We start from the raw sequence: 21793 nt of genomic DNA on the forward strand, positions 1-21793 counted from the left end.
GCCTTTCAGACTAGCACAGACTTGGAACAGGTCAAGACTCCTAATACATAAGCCTTGGTAAAATTAGGTCCATAATTTTTGTAATACGTTTTGTGAAGTGTACTCTATTTATTTGGAACTTTTTTTCTCTCTCTCAGTTGACCTTTCCTGATCTTGTTGAGGGGTTATGTCTCATTAATATTAATTGCTGTGCTGAAGGTTGGATGGACTGGGCAGCAACTAAGGTAAGACTGTGTGTCTGTTAATAAAGGTACTGTGATCCAACAATGAAGTCAAACTGCTTGACAGAACTTGTCTGACTTGTTGAATTCTGCCCAATTTTGAGGCTAGAGTTTTCATTAGATTGATTTTGATTGGATTGGTATCAGTACTGTTAAGATTCTTGTTTGACCTATTTGTTAGCCCTGTTTTTCATGCAGTTGCATATTATTTATACGGTTTAAAAATTAATTTTAAACTGTCACTGGCTGGTAGCTTCCTAAGATATCTGGTAGATGAGGGAGAAGTGACCTTCACTTTCCAAAAAGAGGTTTTGTCCCATTTCTGAAATGTCGTCATCCAGCTTGAATTGATTCTTGAGGTGTTTGAATCAGGGTTTTTGGAAATTGTATTCTCAGTCTGCTGGTATCACACCTGACTGCCCTAGATCTGTTGAAGATCCACTTGATTACATATACCTTTACCTCAACCACCGCATGATGTTGGGGCCCCAAAGGGGAAAGAGTAACACCAAAGCGCACAGGCCCTATCAACATATGGTTCAGGTGGTAATCCTCCATTTTTAGACATAAATACAGAGCTGTGATCAGCTTGCAGAGAACAGTATGCATGAATGAGCTATGACAACCAGGGAGAAAGATGGCTGTGCCTGTCCACCTGAATGTAAAGTGAGATCCAAGGTAAGACTTCTGTTTGTTTTACGATAGATGATTTGAAATGAAAAAGTCCATTGGTGTGTGCCATTATTTGAGCATTGGCCGGTTATTCCAGATAGGTGTACAACAAAGACCATATATTAACCATGGTAGACTTTAATCTTTTTGTTTCTGATTTAGTCAGACTGGCAGAGTGGTCATGAGGATGAATTCTGAAATTGAGAAAATTTCCTAGAATAATGTTTGTGGATCTAGTCCGATCTAGTGATAATCAGTAAGTGATCCCCTAGACAGTGATCACCAACATGCAGAACTTTTAGTATCTGGTTTGAGGATGAGGAACTTGGGCTAGAAACAATTATTCTAAGCTTAAGTAAGGGTAACTTATTTTTAGAGTCAGGGCACAATTAACTTGAGTGACTGGAAAAGTAGTTTAGCAGCAAAGGCCATTTGAATAACAATGGTAGGCATTTTAGTAAAATAGCTCATGGCTCACAGCAAAAGAAAATCAGTGAGGAGGAAGGATTCTAGGGAAAGGATAATCCATCTTTGATTTAACCAAGTTAAATGTGGCAACAGATTGAAAATGCACAATATGGTAAAAATTTATAGTAAGGCAGAAGATGTTGAAAGTGTTAACAATCAACAAAAGGCCACCAAAAAGATGAATTTAAATAAACCCTTTTCATTTTGGGCTTGTGATGTCTGAATTCATAAACTTCCAGTGTATCCTGAGGTGCTCCTGTGTTCTTTTACCATGATAGGTGGTCAGTGATCTCCATTTGAAAAATCAGTGTTAGGCTGCTTCAACCACTTCCAGCAGCACTGTAGCAAGTCCTGTTTCACTCTGATTCTGCACCAGTTGCAGTATCTCATCTTTATATAGGATAAGTTCAAATTTAATTTTGGTACAGAATCTTTTGAATACATGTAGACCTTGTAAGAAAGTTTTGCTAACACAGGTGCTTTTAACATACCTTGGTTCTCCCTTGTTACAATTTTTTGGCTTCCAAAATTATTGATGGTTTTTTTGAAAAGGTTGAAACCTCAACAGATGTTTAAGTTTGGACTTTTTGTGAATTTCTGCTCCAGTCATTTGACATTTTTTGACTGCTTTTCATGGCTTATCATTCTCTTTATCCTTTTGGATGTGGTTAATGTGCCTTTTTGAATCCTACTAATATTAAACTTCTGAAATGAAAAGTCTGCAGATTTTTTTAAAAAATCCTGTAGTAAATAATTGCTTCTGGCTTTCTTTCGTCATCTGACTGAAATTGGGTAGGATGGAAGTTAAAATGAAGGTATTTACTTACTGTCTTTCCTATTTAACTTGATCTCTGGGGCACCTGCATTAACTGAAGCTCAGGTCTTTTCATTAGCTTATGGCCTGACTTGGAAGGCTTGTTGTGTTTTTGTTAATAAAGCTATGCAATTCTTTCCACTGCCATACTCCTTCACAATTCTTCTGCACTTTTTTGCTTCCCAGGTTAGAATTTATTTCTTGAGGAATTACTTAGCATTGCTATATGGTTTTCACTTAGTGCATCCTTTTTAAAAACATCTTGATGTGTCCTTTGTTGATTTGTATATCTCTACCTTTTTTAAATCTGTTTCTGATTCAATGTCATTTGAGTAGAAACTGCTTTGCCCTATAAAAGTCCATGGTAATTTTTAAACACCTTTTCTGAAATCTCCTCAAACCTTCTCCAAGAACAATTCTCCCACCCTCCCCATAACAAAGTTTGTAACCTTGGCATAATTTTACCCAAGCCCTCTTTGTATTGTCCCTAAAATTGTGATGCTCAGAATTGGTTAGAGCATAACCAACAGCTGTGGCCAGTGATCCTTGTTTGTTTTTACTTATGCTGTTCAAAAACTGAATCAAATTGCCCTGCTACATTTCCAGATTTTAATGAATAGATCTCCAATTTATTTTGCATGAGCTTTTAACTAACCTTTTTTTTAAAATTCAATCAGGTGATTACTGTGCATACATCTAAGCAGAAGCTAGATCCTCCTATGAAAGGATAGGATGATTGTGTGGATAGAGGCTTGTGGTGGATAAATATTAACAAAGACCAATTGAACAAACTGATTTGCTACTGCACAGTAGAGCAATGAAACAAACTTATTTACTTCATACTAAAGTGTATCTAAAGAACACAAGAGAAACCCATTTAACCAGTATGTCCCTATCCTGAAGTCTATTGTTATCTAAGCATTGCTAAGCAACATCCTGCTACTGATTTATTGCCTGAGGAGATGATGAAAGGTGTTGTGCATCATGAAGATTAAGCTGTGTTTTTCTTTGTTTTCTCCTAGATTACTGGTTGGACGTCAAACTTGACAGACATTGTGATCTCTCATCTGTTTGGAAAGGTGAGTTCAGTATCTTATCCCATAAATATGACTAATGCACCATTATGTTGGACTCCATCCAATCTCATGATTGCTCTTTTTCCAGAGAAAACTAGTAGTTGAATATCACCTTTTTTAAAGTTCCTGTCTTGCTTTTGATTTTTGTTTTGACAATCTTAGAGGAACTACCTTTTTTTTTTGATGTGGTCAAGCAAGGGCATGGAATGCATTCTGAGTGAGGATCTTGAATTTGAAATGATTTACTAGTACCAGTACGGATCCTAAGGTGGCTGAGTCTTGAGGAATGCAACTGGCAGACTGAATTTGCATGAGAAAGCTTTAATAGTGCAATGTCATCCTCAACATGTTTATTGCTGACATTGTCAGTTTTTTCTATATTGCAGTTTTATTAGGTGTGCTACCCCTGTACTGTGGTTCCTACTTTGCCCAATAACCATGTGATACATTTCCAAATTTCATTTAGAAAGCAAGACGGTTACTTTTTATCAAAGAATATCAATAAAATGGTTAAACAGACTTTAATAAATGCACATTGATTCTTCAGTTTTTGTATTTTTATGAAGTTTTTTAAAATGAGCAATCTAACATGTTTGCATCAATGTCAAGCTCAACTGGCCTATAGTTTTCATCTTTCCTGCCATTCATGAAAAGAGGGTTTATTGTTCCCATTCAGTTGGACCCTTTCCAGAATCTGCTAATTTTGTAATATTAGCACTTGCACATCTATCTCATTGGCTACCCTTCTGAAATCCTAAGGTGAAGTCTGTCAAACCTGCGGCTTGTTATAATGCAGCTCCATCAGATTTTTCTATAAGCACCTTTTTTCCCTCCAGTTCCATCTTCCTCTTGTCCTGACTTGCAATTGTGTTCTGGATTCGTGGTGCTGGAAGAGCATAGCAGTTCAGGCAGCATCCAAGGAGCAGTAAAATCACCTTTTTCAGGCAAAAGCCCTTCATCAGGAATAAAGGCAGAGCCTGAAGTGTGGAGAGATAAGCTAGAGGAGGGGGTGGGGAGAAAGTAGCATAGAGTACAATAGGTGAGTGGGGGAGGGGTTGGAAGTGATGGGTCAGGGGGTGGGAGAAAAGGGTGGAGTGGATAGGTGGAAAAGATAGGCAGGTAGGACAAGTCATAGGGACTGTGCTGAGCTGGAAGTTTGGAACTAGGGTGAGGTGGGGGAAGGGGAAATGAGGAAGCTGAAGTCCACATTTGATGCCCTGGGGTTGGTGTTCTGAGGCAGATGGTGTTTTGAGGGAGTGGCGGTGAAGGAGGCCCAGAACCTCCATGTCCTTAGCGGAGTGGGAAGGGGAGTTGAAATGTTGGGCCACGGGGTGGTGTGGTTGATTGGTGCAGATGTCCTGGAGATGTTCCCTAAAGCGCTCTGCTTGGAGGTGTCCAGACACTCCAATGTAGAGGAGACTATCTGTTGCTCCTGATGCAATCATGGTATTAGTGGATGTGCAGGTAAAACTTGATGTGGAAGGCTCCTTTAGGGCCTTGGATGGAGGTGAGGGAGGAGGTGTGGGCACAGTTTTGCAGTTCCTGAAGTGGCAAGGGAAGGTGGGTTTCGGGGGGTGGACCTGACCAGGTAGTCATGGAAGGAATGGTCTTTGCAGAAGGCAGAAAGGGGTAGGAAGGGAAATATATCCCTGGTGGTGGGATCTTCTTGGAGGTGGTGGAAATGTCAGTGGATGATTTTGGTTTATGCGAAGGTTGGTAGGTTGGAAAGTGAGCACCAGGGGCATTCTGTCCTTGTTACAGTTGGAGGGGTGGGGTCTGAGGGCAGAGGTGCAGGATGTGGATGAGATGTGTTGGAGGGCACCTTTAACCATGTGAGAACAAATTGCAGTCTCTAAAGGAGGAGGCCATCTGGTGTGTTCTGTGGTGGAACTAGTCCTCCTGGGAGCAGATATGGTGGATGAATTGGGAATACTGGATGGCATTTTTGCGGGAGGTAGGGTGGGAAGAGGTGTAATCCAGGTAGCTGTGGGAGTTGGTGGGTTTGTTTTTAAAAAGTCAGTGTCAAGTCAGTCTTCATTAATGGAGATGGAGAGGTCCAGGAAGGGGAGGGAGGTGTCAGAGATGGTCCGGGTGGAATGTGTTGAAGTTGGTGAATTGCTCAACCTCCTCACAGCAGCATGAGGTGGCATCAATGTAGTGGAGGAAGAGGTGGGGAGTGGTGCTGGTGTAATTACAGAAGATTGGCTACATAGAACAGCCGAAGAGACCAGCATAGCTGGGGCCCATATGTGTGCCCATGGCTACCCCTTTGGTCTGGAGGGAGTGGGAGGATTCAAAGGAGAAATTGAGGGTGAGGACCAGTTATGCCAAACGAATGTGACTGTGGAAGGGTACTGTTGGAGATGTTGGGAGAGGGAAAAAACATGGCTTGGAGGTCCTGGTCATGGCGGATGGAGGTGTAGAGGGATTGGATATCCATGGTGAAGATGAGGCGTTTGGGGGCTGGGGAAACAAGTCTTGGTGGTGGAGGGTGTGGATGGTGTCTCGAATGTATGTGGGGAGCTGCTGGACCAGAAGGTTAGGACAGTGTTGAGGTAGGTAGAGGTGAGTTCAGTATGGCAGGAGCATGCTGAGACAATGGGTCGGCCAGGGTGGTCAGGCTTGTGGCTCTTTGAAGGAGGTAGAACCGGGCAGTGCGGGGTTCCTGGACTGAGGTTGGAAGCGGTGGGTGGGAGATATCCGAGGTGATGAGGTTCTGTATGGTCTGGGAGATGATGGTTTGGTGATTTTGGAGGGGGAGGGGGTGGGGTGGGGTCATGGTCAAGGGGGCAGTAGAAGAGGTATCGAGTTGATGTTTGGCTTCTTCAGGAATCTGGCACACTGACCTCTACACTGCTGAAGTGCTGATGCCTGAAACGTCGATTCTCCTGTTCCTTGGATGCTGCCTGACCTGTGCTTTTCCAGCAACACATTTTTCAGACTACCACTGTGCCCCCTTTATCTGCTGGCTTGGTGAGGTTGGAATTGGAGCAGAGGGATTGGAGGGCTGTGCGTTGAGGGTGAGAGGTTGGAGGGGAGTAGACCGGTTGAGGCAGTTAATGTCCCGATGGCAGTTGGAAATGAGGTGGAGGGCAGGTCACATGGACACCCCGCGGTGGCCTATGGGTGGAGTATTGGAGGCGAGTGAAGGGGTCCTCTAAGGTGGGTGGGAGTCCTGATTGTGAAAGTAAGCTCTGAGGCTGTGGATGAAGTGTTCGACGTCACTGCTTGTATTAAATTCAGGACGGAGGGGGATGAAGGTGAGTCCTTTGCTGAGGACTGATTATTCCTCCTCAGTGAAGGGAAGGTCTGGAGGGATGGTGAAAACTCGCCAGGGCTGGGATCTGGTGTGTGGGGAGCTGGGTGTGGAGGTGGAGCCTGTAACTGGAGTGGGTGTGATGGTGGGGAAATGAGCAAGGGGTGGTGTTCCCCTCAGGGTTCTGGGGGCTAGGAATGGTGACAGTGGGATCTGTGGGGAGCATGTCAGCAGAATGCAGGTGAATGGTGATGGGGGTGGAAGGGGTGGCAGACATCACTGAGCATGTGACATCAGTGATGTGGGGTGGAAGTGATGTCATATGTGATGCATGAGGAATTGAGGGGCAGAAGTGATTGTGGGAGTGGTGGTGATGGGGGCAGAAGTGACATCACTTCCAGCATGGGGGTGGCAGCTGCACCAGCCACATGGCTAATTCCCTCCCCTTCCTGGACCTCTCCATCTCCATTAATGACGACCAACTTGACACTGATTTTTTACAAACCCACTGACTCCCACAGCTACCTGGATTACACCTCTTCCCACCCTACCTCTTGCAAAAATGCCATCATGTATTCCCAATTCCTCTGCCGTATCTGTTCCCAGGAGGGCCAGTTCCATCACAACATACCAGATGGCGCCACCTTTAGACCGTAATTTCCATTCCCACGTGGTTAGATGCCCTCTGACCCCACCTCTCCAACCATAACAAGGACAGAATGCCCCTGGTGCTCACTTTCCACCCTACCAACCTTCACAAACCAAATCACTGCTGACATTTCCGCCACCTCCAAACAGACCCCACCACCAGGGATATATTTCCTTCCCCACCCCTTTCCACCTTCCACAAAGACTGTTCCCTCCATGACTACCTGGTCAGGTCCACGCCCCACTACAACCCACCCTCCATCCTGGCACCTTTCCCTGCCACTGCAGGGACTGCAAAACCTGCGCCCACACCACCTCCCTCACCTCCATCCAAGCTTCTAAAGGAGCCTTCCACATCAAAGTTTTTACCTGCACATCCACTAATATTTATTGTACCCGTTGCTCCTGATGCAGTCCCCTCTACATTGGGCAGACTGGACACCTCCTAGCAGGGCACTTTAGGGAACGTCTCTGGGACACCTGCACCAATCAACCACACCGCCCCGTGGCCCAACATTTCAAATCTCCTTCCCACTCCGCTGAGGACATGGAGGTCCCGGGCCGCCTTCACCGCCGCTCCCTCACCACCAGACGCCTGGAGGAAGAACGCCTCATCTTCTGCTTTGGAACACTTCAACCCCAGGGCATCAATGTGGACTTCAACAGTTTCCTCACTTTCCTCGCCCTAGTTCTAAACTTCCAGCTCAGCACTGTCCCCATGACTTGTCCTACCTGCCTATCTTTTTTCACCTATCCCCTCCCCCTGCCCCTGACCTATCACCTTCATCCCCTCCCCCACTCACCTATGTACTCTGATACTTTCTCCACACCCCCACCCTCCTCTAGCTTATCTCTCCACCCTTCAGGCTCTCTGCCTGTATTCTTGATGAAGGGCTTTTGCCCGAAACATTGTTTTTACTGCTCCTCAGATGCTGCCTGAACTGCTGTGCTTTTCCAGCACCACTAATCCAGAATCTGGTTTCCAGTGTCTGCAGTCATTGTTTTTACCCACTATTTGTGTTCTCTTTAGTGAAGACAAAATATTTTTCTTTCTATATTATGTTTAGACACTTAAGTCTACAGTTTCTGAATCCAGAACAAGCAGCATCACATTGCTGTATGGTCTTGCTTTTTTTGCCCTCCATTTTTTTCTTACACTTCTTTTCTCGTTTGCAGAGGTGTCCAAGTGAAACCTGCATGCTGACAGTATATTCAGATTTTGGCCAGAACTATTTGGCTTTGGACCCTGTGCTGTTGATTTCAGATGTGTATTCAATAACTGAATACTAAAAGAAAATAGCTTAATGGCAGCTGCCACTCAAGTTCTTGACCACACTTATATAACAATTGTGGTTAATGGCAGTTGACTGAAGAGAAAAGTCTTAGAGCAGCACCAAGACACTTGCTACAGAGTTCATGAAGCATTGTTAGTGGCCCAACCATGTTAAACTGATTCTTTAATGACCTCTGGCCAGGAATTGCTGATTTTCATTTTTTGTGCCTACGTTTGCATGATCACAAGGCAACACTTATCAAGAGATCAAGAAACTTGTGGTGATTAGGTTAGATATGATTCACTAGAGTATGGAAATGGGCCTTTTGGCCCAAGTCCACACCAGCCTGCTGAAGAGTAACCGTCCCAGACCCCTTCACCCTCGTTACCTCTGACTAATGCAGAAGCACTCGGTAATTTAACATGACCGATTCACCTAACTTCCACTTTTTTGGATGGTGGGAGGAAACTGGAGCACACAGACTCTTGGAGAATGTGCAAACTCAACACAGTTGCACAAAGTGGGAATCCAACCCAGGTCCCTAACACTGAGGCAGCAGTGCTAACCACTGAGCCACCCTGCTGCCTAGTGGTAAGTTGTAAGTTGTAATCTTCTCCCATGTTCTAACCCCACCTGTTCTACACTGGTATTGCCATAGTAGAGATTCCTGCCTCAATATATTGGCGATACCCACTAGCCAGCAACTTGGATTGGGCAGAACAACTCATGCAGGGCAAAGTACTTAAATGTATGCCCACTTCATTGTTATATTCCCAACCCAAGTAAAGTCATCTGTTATGAATGCCTAGCTACTCAGACACATTTAGAATAGCAAATTTAACATAATTTGCAACTCTGAAAATTATTATCTTGCATGCCTCTATCATTGGAGTACACTATCTACAGCATGTGTGCTGCAGGATGTCAAAACAGTAACTTTTAAAGTTGCTTCTGTGTTTTGCTGCCTTGTGATGTCTATCACTAGATTCAAAGTGGCAATGCTGTGTGAATTGCACATCATATTGCACATTTTCCTTACTTATGGGTATCAAATCCTGTTTTATGTTTTCTATTACCACACCTAGCATCTTTATCGTTTTTGGTAAAGAAATGCTTTAACTCGATCAAAGCATTTGAAGGGCTTTGGGCACTTTTTGTAGTAGGGTGTGGGAAAGGATGCATGCAAAATTTAATCAACTAGTATTTAATGGTTTTTGCCAAAGTAAGGTTTGATCTTGGATAGTTAGGATTCCTTTGTCAGAGGAAGGTCACGTCTAACCAATCTAATTGAATTTTTGAAGGTGACCAAGTGTAAATCAGGGAATTGGATGTGAAATTCAGCCAAGTCTTTGACAACATCCTATATGGGAGCCACTAACCGTTTCCATTTACAGCTAATCACTCTCCTCTCCTAGTCAGTTCATTATCACTCTGTCTGTTCAGTTGTTCTTATCTCCTTTTTTTAATCTATCCCCACATTTCATTTACTCCTTACCCCTCCACCCTATCTTCTTTACATATAAACCAACATTTTTCTAGCTACCATCAGTTCTGAGGAAGGGTTACAGGACTTGACATTAATTCTGATTTATCTTCAGCAATGCTGCCAGACATTTTCCAGCATGTCTTTGTTTCATGCATGGGAGAACCTCTTGCTGGGAAAAGCACCAGGTATCAATGATAACTTGGCAAGTTGCATCCAAAATTTTGGTTTAATGGTGAAAGCTGTCCACAGGGACAGATTAGTCTAATTATACACTGGTTGAGGTTACCATGAAGGTCCACTCCACTTTCTCCCCTTGCCTGAGATATGGTGACACACTCCACATTTTTTAGAATGTGTGGGCATGGTATGACTCACCAGTTGGTTGACAATGAGGAAGGTATTGGGTTCCAAGACTATATAAATGTATGGTCAGATGAACAGATACAGCAGCTAGGATTTAACCCTGATAAGGTACTTCCCTGCTATCCAGTTTCTTCCAATGAACAGCAGGACACAAGGAAGAATCGAGGAATCTTGGGATGCTTGTCCATAGACTGCAATACCAGATTTGTAGGATAGTTAAGGCAGAGATTCTTGCCTTTAGTTGTGGCAGAGATTTAAAAACTGAGCTGTACAGAACATCTAGTGAGACTACGTAGACCCATTTGTACAGCATGAAACTGACCTTTCGGTCCAACTCGTCCATGCCGAACAGATCTGGAGCACTGCAGTTCTGGTCTCCTCTAGAAGAATGGTGTGACTGCAGTGGAGGAAGTGCAGAGGAGATTCATCAGGATGTTGCCTGGGATGGAGTAGTTTATCTATGAAGACAGAATGGTAAGTTCAGGTTGTTTAGAGCAGAGAAACCTGAGAAGGGACTTGTTTCAGGTCATAGTTATAGAGAGAAAAATGTGTTGCTGGAAAAGCACAGCAGGTCAGGCAGCATCCAAGGAGCAGGAGAATCAACATTTCTGGCATGAGTCCCTATTCAGGAATATAGAAGGGCTCATGCCCAAAACGTCAATTCCTGCTCCTTGGATGCTGCCTGACCTGCACCTTCCCATACCCACCACCATCTTTTCTCTAAAGAAAACAACTCTAGGCTGTCGGCACTCTTACATGCAACACTCCAACACTTGCAAAATCTTAGTAAATCTCCTCTGCATCCTCCAGGTCTGCCATATCCCTCCTATAATGTGGATTCCAGACTGCCCTGCATGCCTAATTAACACCTTGTGCAGTTCCAGCATAAATGCTGTCTCGGATCATAAAAGCAAGTATACTATTTGGGTTAACATTTGAGGGGCATGATGAATGAAAAGCATCTATTCCCTCTTTGTTAAATCGTTAATAACCAGAATACATACCTCTTGCCTTTTAAGATTTAGTTGTGATTTTGAGGAATTGCTTTTCATGAAGTGGTGGGAATCTGGAAAGCTCAGTGGGAAATCTCTTAACCTTAAGCTTTATCCAAGTACTTTTTAATGTTGTAACATTAAGACTGTAGGTCAAGTGCTGGAAAGTGAGGCTAGCATAGTTTTAGGTGTCAGAGGGATAGAAGTGTCTTTGCTTGCCTATACAAATCGATACCTGATGACAACGTTACATAGTCCCAACAACAATTTGACAAGGCTTGCAGGTAATTTCTATAAAATAAAAGATAGTCATTGTCTTTTAGATATGAATGTTGTGAAATGTCTGTCAAAATTGCCAATGATGTTTGCTAAGATTTTAGCAATCCTAATTTAATTTAAAATGTAAAATACTGTAAATGTTGGAAATGCTCAATCATGCAGCATTTGTGGAGACAAAGATTTCAGTCTAGGCAATGCAGCCAAACCTGCTGAACACTTGAAAACCAAATTTTTCTGAGTTTATGTTGTGTATATTAAAAATGTAAGTTTGTCAATCTACTTTCACAAACCATTCTTTACCTCTTGCCTGAGATTGATTAAACTACTTTGATTTGATTTTGCAATTACCATTGTTTAATAAATTTGCAATCTGTTTTAGGATGAAATACATTCGAACCCTGAGTTGATCCAGATGTATCGTGCTCACATTACTTCTGAGATTAATCATAACAACTTGCAACTTTTTGTTGATTCATACAACAGGTAAAGTAGTACTGGATTCCTTTTTCAATTTTGGTCAATTAATTATGACCTAGATAAAGGCTCTATACTGTGAAGCACAGTAAAACATTTTTAAAAATTCAAGCACATTCACAACTTGTGTTTTCAGTAAGGCAGCAGTTGTTAGCATAATCATTGGCCTCTAAGGTTCCTTTAGAGCTAGAAAAGAAACTACTAGTGTTTCTTTACATTTATGGTAAAAGTCATGAAAAGCATCCTTCAAAAGGAACTTGTGCATTGCAATCACCAAGGGGGGGGAAAAGTATGAGGAGAAATTTTTTTTAAAAAAGGACTAAACTGATGCAAGTCTTCCATCCAATGTCCTGCATCCTAGGATCGTAAAGGAGGGGCTTAAAGATTGCAAATGAATTCCGTTGTAATGCTTCACACTTTGCTAGTTTCTAGAGAATTGGCAAATTAGTAGAAAACAAATTTATTAGAGGAAATAAGCCAATTAGTCTAAATATGACATTGGCAAAATGATAGGTATTTTAGAAAACAATATCATGTAGAGCCTGGATAGGTTTTTGAAGGGGAGATGGTGTTTCACAAACTTTTTTATTTAGAATGTGTAAAAGAGAACCAGAAATGTCATGTATTTGAATTTGTAAAAGTTACTTTACAAAATGTGAACTCCTGAGAATTAGGGTGGTTTATATTAGGATGGGTGATTGATTTAACAGAAGCAGAGGTTGGAATAAGTGAATAAGATTCAGGTTGGACTACTCTGCTGTTCACTATTTACAATTTATTCATCGCTTGGATGAAGGGATTGACCACTGTAACCATTATTCGTAAACGATTCAAAGTCTACAAAGGGATTTAGATAACTTCAAGAACCATGGTTGCTAGAAATCTAAAACAAATTCTTGAACAAACTTGGCATGTTTGGCAGTATCTGTGAACAAAATATTGACATTTTGAGTCGAGTGACTCTTAAGAATTTTAGACTTGTAGAACCTAGGAAATGTTGGAATCCGAAGCAGTGCATTTTTTCAATTCATGGGATGTGGGCATTGCCAGTTGGACCAGCATTTATTGCCCATCACTAATTCTCCTTAAGGTAGTGGTGAGCTGCCTTGAATAGACCCACAATACTGTCAGGGCTCAGATTCCCAGGATTTTGATCCAGTAACAAAGAAGGAACTGTAATATTACCAAATAAAGATGGTGTGCAGCTTGAATGGGTGCTTCCAGAAAATGGAATTGTCTGGCAACTGCCTCCTTTAAAACTCTCAAATGTAAAATGTCAAGTCCTGGGATGTTTTGATTTAATGGATTAAACTTTTTTTTTCTGGGGCGGGGGGGTGGAAAGCACCTACTTCACTCTTACTAGGCCCTAGGCTACCTTCTATTTCTAGCAGTAATTTATCTTTTTGATGTCAGGCTTCACAGTACAGTTTTCCCTTAATTTTGGGGATTTGGTAGGGGTTGGGCATTAGGCATTTGGTTAATGTAAGATTGTCTCCTACATTAGTGTCCAGCTGCCCTCCCTGATGTCATGTAGTTGGAGGACTACAGCAGAGAAAACGACCTTTTTTGGTTCAAGGCAGCACCAGTGAAAATTACTTTTTGGCCCAGAGCCTCTTTATGCTTTAGCATCACGAGTGTACATATAAATAAACTATGGGGGTTTTGTCTCTACCTAATTTTTACAGGCAATGAGCTCCATTTCCTACCACTTCCTGCTCTTACCCTTTTTTAAATATGGGTCATTTAAACTGCTCAGCAGGTCTGGCATCATCTGTGGAGATAAATCAGTCCTTTTTATTGGCCAAGTCACCCACCCTCGGGACTGTTGACTGACTTTTCTCTCCCCAGATGCTACCAGACCTGCAGAACTTTTCCAGCAATATCTGGTTGTGTTCCTGATGTACAGCATCTGAATTTCTTGTGGTTTGGTTTTATCCTAGTCAATCGTGCTTCTAATCCGTGGCAAACAAATGTGGTCTGTCTGTATTCTCGTTTTTTTTAATCTAATGTTATCCTCCTCACTGTTTGCCACCTCAACAATTTTCCTATCATCTGGGAACTGATTAATCTTCGTACATTCAAGTCTGTGTACACAGAAAAAGCAACACTGATCCCTGTGGAACCTCACTGGGCACAGGCTTCCAATCATCAGACCCCTCTTCCATCTCCCTCTTTCTGCATGGTCAATTCTGGATCTAATTAAGTTTGTTTGGATCCCATGGCTCTTGTGATCAGTAACCCTTGAAGTTCAAATAGATTGTCCAATGCCTTCCCCTCCTACCTGTTCACTACTTTGAAAAATTTAATCGAATTGATTAACAAAACCATGCTGACTGTTTGTTTTTTGTATCTGCATTTGGAGAGGCAGATTAATACTACCACGTTTTTCCCTTTTCTAATGAACAATGCACAGTATTCATTTAGAATCCTCCTGATCTTTGGCTCCACACACAAGTTACCACTGATATCCTTAATGAGCCCTATCCTTTCTATTGTTGCCCTTTTACCATTTAAAGTATTTGTAAAATGGATTTTCCTTTTTACACTATTCCTTCCTGTTCATTTTTGCACTCTCCTAACTTCCTGGTTTTAAGTTTGCCCATACTGTGTTCCTCTAGAGCTTTGGCAGTATGTCACAAGTCTTTTTTGTTTAATCTTCCAATCCTATATATCCCTTTTTGATGTCTAGGGTTCACAGGACTTAGTCCCACCCTTGTCTTTGTTAGAACATTACAGCCCTACTCTCGCTCATTGGTTGGAGCAGTGGGACACATACAAAGCAATTGCATTTTTTCCTGGAAAAAGGTAATCTGCATTTGATTCACTCTAGCTAAATCATACCTGATCCATATTAAAATCTGGCCTCCTGCAAGTTTTTAGAATGGTTTAATGTCCTGTCCATCCTTGTCCCTCTTTTTTTCCATTGCAATCTTTAATTTAGCAGAGTTATGATCAGTATATGCAAAAGCACTTGTGCTAATACTTGGCCTCATTTACCTAAGAATTTAAGTACAGGACTGTTCCATGTCTTTTTATGGCCTTCTATGTATTGGCTTTTAAGATCTCTCCTGGATGCATATTAAGAATTACGCTCCTTCTAAACTTTCGCACTGACTATGCCAGTTAATTTTGGAAGTTGAAATTCCCTATTATCACTACCCTATTTAGTCTTCTGAAATTTGTCTACATATCTATTCTTCTGTTTATCTTCAGTTACAATGCATTCCCAGCAATGTGATGGTCCCTCTTGGGTTTTAAGTTCTATCTGTATGGCTTCACTAGAGGAGCCTTCTAGGATGCCATCCCTCCTTACTGCTATAATTGATGCCATGATTAATATTGTGATACCCCTTTCTCTTTTACCTCCTTCCTTGTCTCCCCTGAAAACCTTTATCCTGGAGTTAACAATTCCCCACCAGCCCTGGAAACAATGTCTCCATGATCACAATGAATTCGTACCTCCATGGTTTGATTTTTGCCCTTGATTCATCTGCCTCATTTGTCAGGCTCCCTGCATTTAAAGACCACCCAACCTTGTCAAACTCCCTTGTACCACCAGTCACCTACCTGTTTTTGTTTTTCTCTTCCCCCACCCCCTCAACTTGTCAGTCTTTGGTTTTTGCAGTCTCACTGCTGCATGCTGGTTTTGTTCCTGAACATATCTGCTAGGGATAGGTTAAAGGTTCCAGAAGCTGATACTGGATCACTATTGCCCATGCTGGCTGTTTATCAGACATCATACAATGCTGGTATATTGGAAGATGATGGGAGAAGTTTGTGTTGAGGCTCAGAGGGATAAGGAAGATATAGACTGTAGGGAAATAGATGATGGCACCTTGCAAAGTCTCCATATTAGAGGAGGAAGTGCTGTATTGAAACAAAGGTGGATAAATCCCCAGGACCTGATCAGGTGTACCTAGAACTCCAGGAAGCTAGAGAAATTATTGCCTCTTGCTGAAATATGTATCGTCCAATAGGTACAAGTGAGAAGACTGGAGTTTGGCTAACGTGGTGCCACTGTAAGAAGGGTGGTAAGGACAAGCCAGGGAACTATAGACCAGTGAGCCTGATGTCAATCGTGGGCCAAGTTGGCAGGAATCCTGAGGGACAGGATGTACATGTATTTGGAAAAGCAAAGACTGATTCGGGATAGTCAACATGGCTTTATGTATGGGAAATAATGTCTCAAGCTTGATTTGAGTTTTTGAAGTAACAGGATTGAGGGCAGAGTGATAGATGTCATCTATATGGACTTCAGTAAGATAGTTTGACAGGGTTCCCCATGGGATACTGATTTAGCAAGTTAGATCTCTCAATGCAGGGAGAACTAGCCATTTGGATGCAGAATTGGCTCAAAGGTAGAAGACCGAGGAGAGTGGTGGGTTGTTTTTCAGACTACAGACCTGTGACCAGTGGAGTCCCACAAGGATCTGTGCTGGGTCCTCTACTTTTTGTCATTACATAAATGATTTTGATGCAAGGTTTGCGAAATATAAGCAGTAAGTTTGCAGATGACTCCAAATTGGAGGTGTAGTAGACAGTGAAGGTTACCTCGGGTTACAACAGGATCTTGACCAGATGGGCCAATGGGCTGAGAAGTGGCAGGTGGAGTTTAATTCAGATAAAAGCAGGATGCTGCATTTTGGGAAAGCAAATCTTAGCAGGATTGTACACTTGATGGTAAGGTCCTAGGGAGTGTTGCTGAACAAAGACCATGGAGTGCAGGCTCATAACTCCTTGAAAGTGGAGTCGCTGGTAGATAGAATAGTGAAGAAGGCATTTGGTATGCTTTCCTTTATTGGTCAGTATTGAGTTCAGGATTTGGGAGGTCATGTCCTGTCTGTACAGGACATTGGTTAGGCCACTGTTAGAATATTGTGCAATTCTGGTCTCTTTCCTATTGGAAGGATGTTGTGAAACCAGAAAGGGTTCAGAAAAGATTTAAAATGATTTTGCCAGGGTTGGAGGACTTGAGCTATAGGGAGAGGCTTAACAGGCTGGAGTGTCGAAGGCTGAGGGGTGAGCTTATAGAAGTTTACAAAATTTATGGGGCATGGATAGGGTAAATAGGTAAGTCTTTTCCCTGTGGTCAGAGTCCAGAACTAGAGGGCATCGGTTTAGGGTGAGGGGAAAGATAAGACCTACAGGGCAACTTTTCCACGGAGGGTGGTATGTAATGAGCTGCCAGAGGAAGTGGTGGCGACTGGTATAAATGCAACATTTAAAAGGCATTTGGATGGGTATATGAATGGAAGCGTATGGAGGGATATGGGTGGGGTGCTGGCAGGTGGGACTATTTGGCTTGGGATATCTGGTTGGCGTGGACAGGTTGGACCATGCTGCACATCTCTGACTCTAAATGACAGTTGTTTAATGTACAAAATAAAAGCAAATTACTGCAGATGCTGGAATCTGAAACCAAAGAGAATGCTGGAAAATCTCAGCAGGTCTGGCAGCATCTGTAAGGAGAGGAAAGAACTGACGTTTGTCAAAAGGGTCAGTTAGACTCAACGTCAGCTCTTTCCTCTCCTTACAGATGCTGCCAGACCTGAGATTTTCTATCATTTTCTCTTTGGTTGCTTAATGTACAGCTGGAATATCTAGAACGTGCCTGAAATGTTTAAGTTTGAAACTATTGATGAGAAGCACTACAGTACACAATCAGTAAACAAGGTTTGGGAAAGATTTGTAAATTAAACAAAAGCAAGCCATTCTGACTTGTAAACTTTAACATGGCTTTTTTTTCTTTGTAGCCGAAGAGATCTAGATGTTGAGCGCCCTCTTCCTGCAGGGCAGCACCATCACCATCACCAAGGTCTTACTTTACAGTGAGTTTTTGAATTCATCCTTTTGGATCCAGCATTGAATTTGGACTGTTGGATGGAAACTAGTCTATTTTGTTTTGAACTTTATGATAGTATTGAGGAAGATTCAATGGTTGTACAAATGAAATCATCAGCTAGTTGTTAGGGAGGGGAGCATTTTTCACGAACCTGATGTCCAAGTTCAGCTTGATTAACAGTTCAACCCTCAGTCAAGAAGCGAGTTGGTCATTGACTACAGCCACAGTTGTTTGGTTCATGCTAGATTCTAGGTCTTGATCCGGTAGTAAATAAGGGACTGTGTGGCTCCTAGTAGTGGTAATGGGGTAGTGGCTGTGATTTAGAATGGATAGAGTTGAGTAAATAAAGCTGGGGAATGAGTTGCTAGGGTCAGGAAAGAGGTATTTGGAACTTTCATGAGCAAAACAAGTTGGGACCTGATTTGAGTGTAGGTTATAATCCACCTCCTCGAATTGGTTGGTTGGCCTAGTATATTTAAATTTAGAACAGGACATGTTTGGGTTGGGAGTTAGTTTTCTAACTTGAGCATATCCCCTTTAGACCTCCCAGGAAATTGAATATATTTCAGCCTTTTTCTGATGTGGTTTAAAATGGTCCTTTACATCTTTACATAATGCTTCTCTCTATCCAACTGATTGGATTATTATTGTGGAAGTGTCTTATTGTGGAAAAGTCTTATTGTACTGAGTAATGGTAAAATCGTATGATATTGACTAGTGAGTTGTGTTGATCATATTTTTGTTTGTAGGTGTCCAGCTTTGTTGGTGGTTGGAGATACTTCACCTGCAGTGGATGCTGTGGTATGTTAAGATTGTTAATCCAATTTAAATTGATGCTTTATCATGGTGTCCAGTAAATGTTTGCTCAAACTTTTGTTAACACCTATTGCCTTGTATAACCACAATATTGCAATTATTTGGGAGCTTTAAAGGATTTAAATTGATTTTGAGCTTGTTTTGATTCTTGGGCATTTTTCTAAAATGAAATTTCTAAACCTTGCATGTGTTTTTGTCAGCTAAATATTCAGTGTCTTTGGGAAGTGAAATGAGTTCCTTAATACTGTATGTATGCATCATTTTAAGTGATCAAGAAATTTTATGCCTGAAAACTAAATGCACAATTTTTGGTCGTCTTGGAATCTGCACTGAAATTTGGATGTTTCTAATTGCATTTTATTACTTTCTGGAATAATATACTAAATTGGCCTGACTGCTTATATCCTTGAATATAATCTGTGTAGTAAAGCCAATATGTTCTGGAATAAGTTATCTCAAAGACGTAAGATGTTAAAAATTCATCTCACTAAAATAATCCTGGTCATAAAGGTCAGCTTCAAAACATTGTCAAAAACTAATAAATTTTCTCTTGGGCCATAATGTGGCAACTGTCATCAGAAAACTAAGATATTAGATATATTGTTTCAGTCTCCACCCTGCATGTAATAAGAATTGATTTGTGTACACATCCTACTTGCTGTCGTCATTAGCACACTTGATCATTCCTGAAGAAGGGCTTATGCCCGGAACATCAATTCTCCTGTTCCTTAGATGCTGCCTGACCTGTGCTTTTCCAGCAACACATTTTTCAGCTCTGATCTCCAGCATCTGCAGTCCTCACTTTCTCACACTTGATCAGCTGTTATCCAACATTAAGTGTCTACTCAAATTGGTTTTACTCTAATGACTTTGTGCTGGCCAAGATTGAAGTAGAAAATTAAAATGCCATACTTCATTGTATGAGTGACATTAACAGTTGTAAACACATTGATCTGGAACTGCTAAATTAACTGTCTTTGTTTGAATTTTCAAACATCTAAACTGAAGTAGAATTGTAAGAAACTTTAGAGGCACATGCCAAGTAACCTAAACTGGAATAATGCTGAAAGGAGATTTGCTGTAATCATTAATGGGACTTTCAAATTAACTCATCTTTGGTCTGTTACTGATGTGTCCTTGTCAAAGAAAATTTGAGATAAATAAAATGCATTTTTCTTCCCTTCTGATAGAGGTAACTGCATGTTTGTGACACCATAAAGCTTGTAATGGTTCATTACTGCACTTTTTTGTATTCTCTTACAATGTTGTTATTTACTTATCCTAATTGCACATAAGTGGTGAGCTGCAGCCTTAAACATGTATAGTCCGTACAGTGTAGATACAAATTCAGTACTGTAAAGTGAGAACTGCACTCCCAGGATTTTAACTCCATGAAAGAAGGAACAGTCGTACTCTAAATGTTTGGTCACCCCTGGCTGGTGGCTCAATATCAGGCTTTGGAATCGCACGTGCATATTATCTAGTGAATTAATCAGAGGACACAAGGAGTCATTACTTTCTGGTGGGGTGGAATTGACAGAATCAACACCATTATTATAGACGTTTTCTTGTTGGAATGTTAAATGACAAAGCAGTTTCTCTGTCAGCATAATTAGAGCAAGTTGAGATTATGTAAAATTTATCTAAACTGGGGATCATCTCTTGGTTAATTAAGTCATTTAGTTTCATAATCATGTAAAAGTGCTTACTGCTGAAAATCTTTTCTTTCAGGTTGATTGTAATACTAAACTTGATCCGACAAAGACTACTCTGCTAAAGGTAATGTTATGGTATTTGGCTTTAGAATAGTTCTGGATGTCTGATACTTATCACCAGCAAAAGGCAAGCTTACAAGAAATCCATTGCTTACTGTTTAACCACAATGTGGATGACTTGAGTCTTTTTAAAAAAAAATCATTGTTTAGGTGGTCTTTTAGATTGTAAAATCCACTTCCAAACCAAAGCATCTTAAGTTTGAGGTGTCTCTCATTTAGAAATGACTGGATGAAAGGAAAATAGTCTTTCAGAAATGCAAATGAATTAATGTTCTTGTGATTAGTGCAGAATTTTGGAGATAGAACCTGGCACTTGGCTGCAGAATGCTCTTATTCAATTTTGATCTGCTCTATTTTAGTGCACAGATATCCAAGATAAGTGCAGGTAGTGAACCTGCTTGTGCAGGTCCCTATATTTTGTGATCTGTTTATCTAATGACTTAAATTAGTATGTGGTTTTTGATAAACGATTGTCAAATGTCTCTTGATCTTGTCTGTTGAAAGTAAATATTGTTCTGTTTTCACCACAACAAACATTGAAAAAGGAATGGAATACAAGATTTTCCCAAGCAGTATGTAACTGGGAGCTTTGAAATGCACAATGATTTGGAAGTACAGATTCAGGTCTTAAAACCTATTCCAAAATGGTTAACCTGGTAGAGGAGATATTTGGTCAATGCATTAATTGTTTTATTCGAAATGTTTGTTTTTGTTCTTGTATATCTGTGTAGTAATACACTTTTTCTGCCCACACTTTCAAATTGCACAGTTGTGGAGGAACCTGACAGCCTTGAAAGTATGTTTCAGGTAGCCAGTGTCGGCAGTTGCTGGCATTGTGGGGAGGGCTGACTTCATGTTGCAACATAGCAGTAGAAGCCATGGAGAATGTGATGGATTCATGACATGTTTTTAAAACATCCTTAACATTTGCAACATTTTCATTTTTTTTTGGCCTAAAGGGTTCCAGATTGTCTAGACGATGTCAGACATTTGGATGAGGCTTTTAGGAATTCTGAGGTGAATGGTGCCGTGGTCTAGGAGAGAAAGGCACCCAGCTTTCTTTTCTATGATTATAAGCAGAAAAGCAAACATGGCAATTAAAAGCAAAATTCTGCAGGTACTGGAAATGTGAAATAAACATGAAACTGAAGAAACAGCAGTTGTAGCAGCATCCATGGGTAAAGAAAGTTAATGTTGAGTCCATTACTACAACCACCTCAAATGAACAAACATCAATTTATTTTCCTTGCAGAGGCTGCGATAGCTGCTGACTTTATTCAGCATTTTCTGTGCATACCAAATTTTTCCCTTCTGAGAAAACCGTAGTTTGTTTAAAA

At 41.3% G+C, this 21793-nt stretch overlaps 1 protein-coding gene across 5 annotated transcripts in view; it reads left to right on the forward strand.

The window, feature by feature from the left end:
* The window catches only part of LOC140476961 (protein NDRG1-like), a 71092-nt gene that overhangs the window by 40231 nt on the left and 9068 nt on the right, over positions 1–21793 (forward strand). For all 5 annotated transcript variants that reach the window (XM_072569987.1, XM_072569990.1, XM_072569992.1 and 2 more), the window contains 6 exons: positions 138–224; positions 3198–3254; positions 11929–12032; positions 17777–17851; positions 18615–18666; positions 20413–20460. In XM_072569987.1, coding sequence (XP_072426088.1) covers positions 138–224; positions 3198–3254; positions 11929–12032; positions 17777–17851; positions 18615–18666; positions 20413–20460 — 423 coding nt within the window. The remainder of the gene's footprint in view (positions 1–137; positions 225–3197; positions 3255–11928; positions 12033–17776; positions 17852–18614; positions 18667–20412; positions 20461–21793) is intronic.

This window comes from Chiloscyllium punctatum, chromosome 5, assembly GCF_047496795.1.
Source record: "Chiloscyllium punctatum isolate Juve2018m chromosome 5, sChiPun1.3, whole genome shotgun sequence".
Taxonomy (NCBI): Eukaryota; Metazoa; Chordata; class Chondrichthyes; order Orectolobiformes; family Hemiscylliidae; genus Chiloscyllium; species Chiloscyllium punctatum.